This window comes from Oncorhynchus nerka, linkage group LG18 (assembly GCF_034236695.1).
Source record: "Oncorhynchus nerka isolate Pitt River linkage group LG18, Oner_Uvic_2.0, whole genome shotgun sequence".
NCBI classification, from domain to species: Eukaryota; Metazoa; Chordata; class Actinopteri; order Salmoniformes; family Salmonidae; genus Oncorhynchus; species Oncorhynchus nerka.
Window position 1 is genome coordinate 21,088,538 of NC_088413.1, and position 10,935 is coordinate 21,099,472.

General features: G+C 41.3%; 1 protein-coding gene across 4 annotated transcripts; it reads left to right on the forward strand.

Moving 5' to 3' along the window:
* Positions 1-835: 835 nt before the first annotated feature.
* On the forward strand, positions 836-10,909 carry LOC135561811 (zinc finger protein 860-like). 4 transcript variants are annotated; one of them, XM_065003713.1, is made up of 4 exons: positions 836-1,342; positions 1,664-1,800; positions 3,240-3,446; positions 7,872-10,909. In XM_065003713.1, the coding sequence occupies exons 1-4, from the start codon at positions 1,045-1,047 to the stop codon at positions 9,108-9,110; spliced, it is 1,881 nt and encodes a 626-aa protein (XP_064859785.1). In that variant the 5' UTR covers positions 836-1,044; the 3' UTR covers positions 9,111-10,909. The 4 variants fall into 4 exon arrangements, with proteins under 4 accessions (XP_064859785.1, XP_064859782.1, XP_064859783.1 ...); XM_065003710.1 differs by having other exon boundaries at positions 837-1,342; positions 3,237-3,446; XM_065003711.1 differs by having other exon boundaries at positions 837-1,342; positions 3,237-3,446; positions 7,875-10,909.
* The last annotated feature ends 26 nt before the right edge of the window (positions 10,910-10,935 follow it).

A 10,935-nucleotide genomic window follows, 5' to 3' on the forward strand; every position in this document is an offset into this window, starting at 1 on the left:
GCAAGCCACATTCGCACATTTAAACAGAGGCTTGAAAGGCATTAAAAATCAGCCGCAACAGCTAAGGTCTCGTTCGGCCAAGAGGCAGCTCCGGTGCAGCCACTGCTCCAAGCACTTCTCCCACAGCCAACAACTGAAGAGGCATGAGAGGGTGCACACCGGAGGGGAACCGCTTAAATGTGTCTACTGCGGGAAGTGCTACAAACAGTCAACACTCTCCTAGGTACAGATCTAGGATCAGATTCCTCTCCCCCAATCCTAACCTTAACTATTAGTGGGGGAAAATCAAAAACTGACCCAAGATCAGCTTCTAGGGGCAACTTTACACTACTCCACCTGGCGCAATGATTGACAAGGCCAGGAGTTTTTCCTGTGATCAGACCAGTGAAAAACTCCTGGCCATAGTTGTAAGGGGAATGACTCCACACTTCTGGGGTTTTCATATGAAAACTGGGTCCGTGTGTTTTTGAGATTGATTGGATTCCACATTTAACGCTACTCTCTGTGTGTAGTGGTTGTGTATTTAGGTCAACTAGCTTGATGCTTGGTCCAGAGTGTTTTAATAATGAGTGAGTTATTACAGGTGAAAATTCTAAACATCCTTATGAATTTACATTGATGCAGTGGTGAAGCAAAGTACAGTAATTAAGAATTTAAATGTCCCTTTGCCTCTCAACAAGATATATTTACTGTTTACGATTTATAATAGAAATACCACAAATAGTGTAATGCTTTTTTAAATGTTTAAATAATGAAATATTGTTTAAAGCAAATGTCATGTTTATAATAGCTACAACATTGTTGTGGTGGGGCACTCCTGTACAGTAGGTGGCGCATATGATCACATGAAAGTGATGAGGAACAGGAAAAAATGATCTCAACCGCAAGCTAACGTTACAAACAAAGCTAGCTAGCTATCGAAGTTCAGTCTCTGATATTATTGTATTTGTTTTAGTAGCTTGCTAGATAACTATATATCGTCATAATATAGAAAACATAAAGACTGTTTTCATATTGAAAAGGGGCCAAAAGCTTCGGGGGACAATGTCGGGTTCCGTGGTCGAGTTCCAGGCGCAGATAGCCTCAATCATGGAGGTGCTAGCCAACGCGGCTGTAACCGAAATCTGCAAAATTGTTGACGATGGCTATGCGGTTGTACACATGGAGATGTCCCAAAGCCACAAGGACAACGAATTTCTCCGGAGGAAAATGAAATTGATGGAACTTCAGATCGCGAGGTTTCGAGCGGAGAGAACAAAGTTTTCAGAGGGGTCCGTCCACAATCGCTTCCATGGAATACGCCTCCTAAACAGACACAACCATCGAGAGTCGGCAACGACAGGTTGGTGATGATGAATTTGACAGTGCACATAGACTAAATTACATGAGTCTTCAATTGATCCCATCCATCAATTGTGTTTTACAAAGTTTAAAGCAAGTATAATACTTCCATGATTTATGTAATGTCAAAACATTTAGTGCCCAGCTGTATTATTGACATTCCATATATGACGTATCATGCTTACTTTGTACTGTCAACACAGCTAGGATCCCTCTAGCTCTATATACACATTACACACGTCATGAACGTATTATGCTTGTTTTGTTCTTTGGAAAACACCATTGATGGATGGTGTCAAATGAACCTCCTCTTTATTTCCAGGACCTACTTGGCAAAGCAGAAACAGACTTTCCAACAGGAGTTTTGGGAACAGCAGCATTCAAAGAGACAGACAGCCCATAGACGTGGACCAAGACGATGTCTCTCCATCAAAGCATATGGATGCTACAAGTGATGAGGTACAGTTGAAGTTGGAAGTTTACATACACTTATGTTGGAGTCATTAAAATTGTTTTTCAACGACTCCACAAATTTCTTGTTAACAAACTATAGTTTTGGCAAGTCGGTTAGGACATCTATTTTGTGCATGACACAAGTAATTTTCCAACAATTGTTTACAGATGATTTCACTTATAATTCACTGTATCACAATTCCAGTGGGTCAGAAGTTTACATACACTAAGTTGACTGTGCCTTTAAACAGCTTGGAAAATTAAAAAAAATTGAGGTCATGGCTTTAGAATCTTCTGATAGGCTAATTGACATAATTTGAGTCAATTGGAGGTGTATCTGGCCTACCTTCAAACTTTGCTTGACATCATGGGAACATCGAAAGAAATCAGCCAAGACCTCCGAAAAACAATTGTAGACCTCTACAAGTCTGGTTCATCCTTGGGAGCAATTTCCAAATGCCTGAAGGTACCACGTTCAAACAATAGTATGCAAGTATAAACACCTTGGGACCATGCAGCCGTCATACCACTCAGGAAGGAGAGATGAACGTACTTTGGTGTGAAAAGTGCAACTGCACATTGGACAAAGATCATACTTTTTGGAGAAATAATCTCTGGTCTGATGTAACAAAAATAGAACTGTTTGGCCATAATGACCATCGTTATGTTTGGAGGAGAAAAAAAGGGGGGATGCTTGCAAGCTGAAGAATACCATCCCAACCGTGAAGCACGGGGGTGGCAGCAGCATGTTGTGGGGGTGCTTTGCTGCAGGAGGGACTGGTGCACTTCACAAAATAGATGGCTTCATGAGGAGGGGAAATTATGTGGATATATTGAAGCAACAACTCAAGACATCAGTCAAGAATTTAACCTGTTTTGGAGACTGGTTAATGTTTGTAATTTTGGATGACTGATGTGCCCAAAGTAAACCTTAACATTCTTATTAAAATGAAGTGGTGATCCAAATTTTTACTTGGATTAAATGTCAGGAATTGTGAAACTGAGGTTAAATGTATTTGGCTAAGGTGTATGTGAACTTCCGGTGTATGTGATGTCCCAATTCTAACAGACGATTTCAAACAGACTTGTCTGTTTTAGTCTCGCACACCAGACACTTCCGCCTGGGGATGAGGTTATGTCTGTATAGACGTGTATGTCAGCACATTCTAACCAGTGATGTAGTGGTAAAAATAGGTGGGTACACTCTTATCACCTATACTTTCCCCTATACTTTCAATGCATTTTTGCACTAAAGGTTTGTAAACGCATGTGTAAAATACAGAAGGTGGAGTTTACCCTCCACTATACCACTGATTATAACACAATAACAACAAGGCAACTACTATGAATTTCACTAAATCCCATGTCATGCCCATATCTCCATTCAGTAGATAGTGTATGCTCTGTCTCACTCACTCATCTCTCCCACTTAACCCCATCAGCAGTCAGCAGAGACAGAGGAAGGGCAACCAGACCTGCTGATCATCAAGGTGGAGGGAGAAGCAGATTACCAGGACTCTAGGTTCAGCCACCCAGCTAGAACAGTGGAGGGCAGCAGAGAGCCAACCACCCAACCGGCTGCAGCCACCACAGAGGACTCCGCCTTCCAGCTCAGTGGCCCCAGAGGCAACTACAACAACACCGCTATGGAGGTCAGTGGATCTGACGCCGTTCTCCTCCAGTCAGAAACAGGGACTGTGAACCAGGGACCCCAGCAACACACAGAATTTGAACTCCATAGCAGAGAGACGTAGTCTGGACACAAAGTGTGACATGAACAGGGACCTCAATCTCCTCATGAGCATGCTTCAGTTCAGCTGGTGCCTAGCCGAACCGTACGAGTGTGCTTGCATACTCCCTTAAAAGACCTTCGCTTAGAAAACAAGAAAAATACGGTAATTGTACTGTTTGTCCATTTTTAAACATCGTAGCCAGTCTATACCTCCTCAAAATGGTCCGAATCAATCTAAGATAACTCAAGAAATCTTCATTTCAATTTGCAATTTTACATCTAACTAATATGTTTGGTGCAGTAGTTTTCAATGAAAAAATGTGCATGAAAACGAGTCGTCTCTCTTGAATGACAACAATTACTTTATTGAAGAATCCCTATTGTTGACAAATCACCAACGAAGGGGCGTCGACTTCCGCTCTCAACTTCAGCATGCCTCCAGAAAAAGAATTCTGTGCCCAAAAGTCCAAAACGAACAAAATTGTCACATAATGTTGTCCTAATATATGCACGATCTCAACCGAACTGTTTTCGACTGGGAAGCATGCAGACGCCTTAAGAGAATCTTTAAATACAGCCACCCATCTTGACACAGGAAATGTAGGCGAGGCCAACAAAGCTAGTTATTAAGCCTCCGTAGACACTCTGAAATACCAGGAAGAGGAGCTCAACAACCAGCTCATACCTCACTTCCTGTCAGCCATTTTAGACCAAGCTCCACAACTTCCTCTTACTCGAGTAATCTTGCCACAGATATTAGACCTGGCAATGTTGAACGACCTTACGGTTGCCCGAACTGCCATAGGAAGTTTGTCCAAGAGTGACTTGCGGCGGCATGCAGTCATCCACACCAGAAAGCGGACGTTCTCCTGCACGTTGTGTGACAAGAGCTTTGTGTGCGCCAGCCATCTCCAAATGCACCAGAACGTCCACAGTTGTGGAGAAGCCCTTCAGTTGTGCACATTGTGGGCGCAGGTTCTCCCACTCCAGCAATCTGAAAAGACATCAGAAGCTTCATCATTAAGAACTGACACCGATAGGGCTGTGACTGTCAAGGAATTTTGGATGACGGTAATTGGTTCAAACTGTTTGAATTGCAAAATACTCACATTTTCTCCTCAGCTCCTGACTTGTTTCAGCAAGGAGCAACAAAGTTTCATGACTTCAGAGAGTCCATGTTACAGCAGAAACCATGGAGATCCTATTAAAGTACTAGAGGGGCTATGTCATAAACACTCAGTTCTAGAATGGAGTGAGAATGGCAGCCATTGTGGTCAGGGAGAAATCCAATCCGGTCTAATTGGAACGGATGGCAGTAGAGGCAGAGGTGATGCATTTCCTGCTTTTATCAATTATAGAAGTAAGACATGTGATATATCAGAAATATAATGATTGTTAACCTAATATATTGTCATGAAATTATAATTACAGTTTATACAGGTTTTATACACATTTTCTGTATAAATAGTTTCTAAGATATATATAAACAGACCATAAATGTCTCACGGTTTGTTTTCTTGGAAAGCTGTGGATGTTGTAATATGATACAATATCAGTACTTATTGCATTTACAACTTGTATAAGACCTATCATCAGCTGTTTTCAGCCAGTGTATGGCTGTGGATTGACTGCACTGTTTGTATGGAATGTTGGCATATTGGCAGTTCATTTGAACAATTATTGGATATCATTAAACTTAAACTGGCTGGCTAATAAATATCGCAGCACACTGGCTGACCGTGGTTGACAAACTCCCTGAACAAAATGGCTGACTTTAATACTGTTATAAGACCTTTCATGTCCATTCTTGTGTTCTAATTCCTAATTCTATGGCAGAAACGGACTCAACTACACAAATACCCGGCCTTCCCATTTTCAGTCAGCTATTGCTTCCCCCAAAAATATCATTATTATATACAGTACCAGTCAAAAGTTTGGACACATCTTCTCATTCAAGGGTTTTTCTTTATTTTACTATTTTCTACATTGTAGAATAATAGTGTAGACATCAAAACTATGAAATAACACACATGGAATCATGTAGTAATCAATGTGTTCAACAAATAAAAATATGTTATATTTGAGATTCTTCAAAGTAGCCACCTTTTGCCTTGATGACAGCTGTGCACACTTGGCATTCTCTCAACCACTTCACATGGAATGTTTTTTCAACAGTCTTGAAGGAGTTCCCACATATGCTGAGCACTTGTTGGCTGCTTTCCCTTCACTCTGCAGTCCAACTCACCCCAAACCATCTTTATTGGGTTGAGGTCAGGGGATTGTGGGGGCCAGGTCATCTGATGCAGCATTCCATCACTCTCCATGATCAAATGGCCCTTACACAGCCTGGAGATGTGTTGGGTCATTGTCCTGTTGAAAAACAAATGATAGTCCCGCTAAGTAGAAGCCAGAAGGGATGGCGTATAGCTGCAAAATGCTATGGTAGGCATGCTCATTAAGTGTGCTTTGAATTCTAAATAAATCACAGACTGTGTTACCAGCAAAGCACCATCACACCTCCTCCAAGCTTCACTGTGGGAACCACACATGTGGAGATCATCAAATTTGGACTCATCAGACCAAAGGGCAGATTTCCATCTGTCTAATGTCCATTGCTCATGTTTCTCGTCCAAGCAAGTCTTCTTATTATTGGTGTCCTTTTAGTAGTGGTTTCTTTGCAGCAAATCGACCATGAAGGTCTGATTCACGCAGTCTCCTCTGAACAGTTGATTTACATTTACATTTAAGTCATTTAGCAGACGCTCTTATCCAGAGCGACTTACAAATTGGTGCGTTCACCTTAAGACATCCAGTGGAACAGCCACTTTACAATAGTGCATCTAAATCTTTTAAGGGGGGTGAGAAGGATTACTTTATCCTATCCTAGGTATTCCTGAAAGAGGTGGGGTTTCAGGTGTCTCCGGAAGGTGGTGATTGACTCCGCTGTCCTGGCGTCGTGAGGGAGTTTGTTCCACCATTGGGGGGCCAGAGCAGCGAACAGTTTTGACTGGGCTGCGCGGGAACTGTACTTCCTCAGTGGTAGGGAGGCTGTTGATGTTGAGATGTGTCTGTTACTTGAACTCTGAAGCATTTCTGAGGCTAGTAACTCTAATGAACTTCTCCTCTGCAGCAGGTACCTCTGGGTCTTCCTTTGATGTGGCGTTCCATTTTTGCGACTGCACTTTCAAAGTTCTTGACATTTTCCTGATTGACTGACCTTCATGTCTTAAAGTAATGATGGACTGTCGTTTCTCTTTGCTTATTTGAGCTGTTTTTGCCATAATACAGACTTGGTCTTTTACCAAATACGGCTATTTTCTGTATACCACCCCTACCTTGTTACAACACAACTGATTGGCTCAAACGCATTAAGAAGGAAAGAAATTCCACAAATTAATCTTTAACAAGGCACACCTGTCAATTGAAATGCATTCCATGTGACTACCTCATGAGAGAGAGAATGCCAAGAGTGTGCAAAGCTGTCATCAAGGCAAAGGGTGGCTACTTTTGATAAATATCAGATCTCAAATATATTTTGATTTGGTAAAAAAATATATAAAAAAATTACTAGATTCCATAGGTGTTATTTCATACTTTTGATGTCTTCACTATTATTCTACAATGTAGAAAATAGTAAAAAATAAAGAAAAACCCTTGAATGAGTGGGTGTGTCCAAACTTTTGACTGGTACTGTATAAAAACGGTTATGACGGTCTTCATCCATAGCCATCGGTTACAGGGTTATATGGTAATTGTGCCAACCTACTTCCTGGATCATGTCCCTCGCTGTTTTTGAATGGGATTCAAGAGTTATATAATCAAATTCATGAAAACGCGTTCATTTAAGATATATCTCAAGTTATAAACTGGATGGTTCGAGCCCTGAATGCTGACTGGCTGACAGCCTTGGTATATGAATTTGTATACCACGGGTATGGCAAAACATATTTATTTTTACTGCTCTAATTTAGTTGATAACTTATAATAGCAATAAGGCACCTCAGGGGTTTGTGATGTATGGCTAAGGGCTGTGTCCAGGCACTCTGCATTGCGTCTTGGTAAGAACAGCCATTAGCCGTGGTATATTTGCCACATACCACACCCCCTCAGGGTTTATTGCTTAATTATATTTGTATTAATTTACTTCTAGCCAATGTATTTTATGATGGTTTAAGCAAAATACAGAAGGTGGAGTTTACCCTCCACTACTCCACAGATTATAACACATTAACAACAAGACAACTACTATGAATTTCACTAAATCCCATGTCATGCCCATATCTCCATTCAGTAGATAGTGTATGCTCTGTCTCACTCACTCATCTCTCCCACTTAACCCCATCAGCAGTCAGCAGAGACAGAGGAAGGGGAACCAGACCTGCTGATCATCAAGGATGAGGGGGAAGCAGATGACCAGGACTCTAGGATCAGCCACCCAGCTAGAACAGTGGAGGGCAGCAGAGAACTAACCACCCAAATGGCTGCAGCCACCACAGAGGACCCCGCCTTCCAGTCCAGAGGCAACATCTACAACAACAACAACTACAACAACACCGCTATGGAGGTCAGTGGATCTGACTCCGTCCTCCTCCAATCAGAAACAGGAACTGTGAACCAGGGACCCCAGCAGCACACAGGATTTGAACCCAAAGCAGAGAAACCGAGTCTGGACACAAAGTGTGACATGAATGGGGACCTCACTCTCCTAAGAGATTCTTTAAACCAGGTGTGGAGAGAGGTAGTAGCGACGGATGATGGCGCCTCTGCTGCTCACACTAAAGTAATGGACCTCGGGAGTGGCCCAGTGGACCCAGAAACACAGACTAGCTCAGACATAGAAATGAGAAGTGTAGGGTTAGAAAACCACAGGTTTTCCCCCAAGTCGTTCCATTCTTCATCAGAACATGTGATAGTGATTGATTCTGTATCCACTGGCCAGCAGGTAGATAGAGGTTTCGAATGGGGTCAGGTGGGTACAACTACTACACCACAGGACAATGGGACTGGAAATAAGCAGGGAGTGGGAGGGTTTAACAGAAATGCACCAATGATTCGCCCCAAATTGATGAGAGACAACACAACGCTTTTGGTAGCACCTGGTTTCCATCCTCCAGAGAAAAATACAGGCATGCATCTTGACACAGGAAATGCAAGTGAGGCCAACAAAGATAGTTGGTCTTCATTGGCAAGCTTCCATAGACACTCTGAAATACCAGGAAGAGGAGTTCAACAACCAGTTCCTGCCTCACTTCCTGACGGCTATTTTAGACCAAGCGCCACAACTTTCTCTCACTCCAGTAATTTCGCCTCACACTTTAGACCTGGCACTGTAGAACGACCGTACGGTTGCCCGAGCTGCAATAAAAAGTTTCTCCACGAGAGTGACTTACGGCATCACATGACCATCCACACCAGGAAGCGAGCGTTCGCCTGCATGTTGTGTGAGAAGAGCTTTGTGTCCCCCAGCAAGCTCCAAGTGCACCAGAATGTCCACACTGGGGAGAAGCCCTTCAGTTGTGCACAGTGCGGGCGCAGGTTCTCCCACTCCAGCAATCTGAAAAGACATCAGAAGCTTCATCATTGAGAAGTGACACAGAATCAAGAGATTCCTATGTAAAAAAAAGAAGCTATGGATTAGCATTATGTCAGTTCGTTTTATAGCAACACGCTGTGAAAGTCCTGCCTACTTCCTGGATCATGTACCTTGCTTTTTTTTTATGGGATTCAAGAGTAAATAATCAAATTCGTGAAAACGCTGTCATTTGATATACAGTTGGGTCCAAAAGTATTTGGACAGTGACACGTGTTGTTGTTGTTGTCATTTTGGCTCTGTACTCCAGCACTTTGGTCATATTTATGATTTTTATGCCGAAAACTGTCACTCATCATTATTCACGATTCATTCATGATTATCTGCAATCATGGTAGCATCCATATTAAAGTGGACGTGTTTAGAAACGCATTATATTCTTATTTACAATAAAAGTGACTCCAGAATGACACAATACATTATGTACCATTCACAGCTTCTACCCTCAAGCCATTAGACTGCTAAACTGTTAATCAAACGGCTACCCAGACAATTTGCATTGACACTCTTTTTTTACACTGCTGCTACTCGCTGTTTATCTATGCATAGTCACTTTACCCCTAACTACATGTACATATTACCTTGACTAACCTGTACCCCCCTGTATATAGCATTGTTATTGTTATTTTATTGTGTTACTTTTTTCTTTTAATTTATTTATTTTGTGCAAATATTTTCTTACTTACTTTAAAATAAATTCTGCATTGTTGGTTAAGGGCTTCTAAGTAAGGATTTCACGGTAATGTTTACTACACCTGTTGTATTTGGCGCATGTGACAAATACAATTGGATTTGATTTCTATTGGGTACAAAATAATCTGTAAAACAAGTTTGATGAAGGTAGGAATATTCCACAAATATGATGAATGGTTCATTTGATAGAAGACAACCTATCTTGACATTGTCAAGTATTGAAATCTGTCACGAATCCCAGACTTTTTTTGCGATCAAAAAGTTGTATTTCTCTTAATTTCCAATGTAGTGAGAGTGGTTTTATCGCAATGGTACATCATACTGGCCAAATTTCTACCTTCTTGAACGGCAATAGCTCCTATACACATGAAAACGCCTTACCCCTGGTATCGATAGAACATCGCTCACACAAAAACAATATAACATTCAAAATTGATGAATCTTTCCTGTAAAGTTTACAGTCTGTAATTGAACCTCCTAGTCATTGTATCATTTCAAATTCAAAGTGCTGGAGTACAGAGCCAAAAGAACAACAAAACATGTTCACTGTCCCAATCCCTTTTGACCTCACTATAAGCAGGCAAAGGTGTGTGACGTCACTATAAGCAGGCAAAGGTGTGTGAATCATGTTGGACATATTGGAATCAGAATCAAATAGATTTACACCAAAACAGTCTTTATGGGCAGAAGTGTTTTACATCATTCTAAACAAATGATCTAATTGACTGAATTCATACATTAACCACCATCAAATGATATTATTGCACCTATATTGGATTTTGGACACCATATTGGATTTGAGGTCAAATCTAGGGTGCCCCCCAAAAATAATCTGTGGTTTAATTACATGAGTAGGGGCATAAAATACAAAATCCTTCAAGGAACCTTGGACCCAAAATGTTTAATTTTGATGTCTAAGCCCACTTGTTTTCTTTAGAGATGATTACAATAGCAACAACAACAACAACAACGTGTAACTATGTATTTTTATCAGGCAGGACCAAACAGAGCTGAATGAGAGCAATGACTTGGGAAGTTGTCTATTATTCAGCTACCAAAAAGTGTACATTCGTCATAAATATTAATAGTTGATATTTCCACCTATTGTATCTCTGTGTTTACAGGT

What these genes read in the sequence shown, in the direction of transcription:
- LOC135561811 (XM_065003710.1), top strand. Translation starts at nt 1,045, where the DNA reads ATGTCGGGTTCCGTGGTCGAGTTCCAGGCGCAGATAGCCTCAATCATG. An exon ending in TCGAGAGTCGGCAACGACAG is followed by an intron (nt 1,343 to 1,663) that starts GTTGGTGATGAT and finishes CTTTATTTCCAG; the next exon opens with GACCTACTTGGCAAAGCAGA. An exon ending in TGGATGCTACAAGTGATGAG is followed by an intron (nt 1,801 to 3,236) that starts GTACAGTTGAAG and finishes TAACCCCATCAG; the next exon opens with CAGTCAGCAGAGACAGAGGA.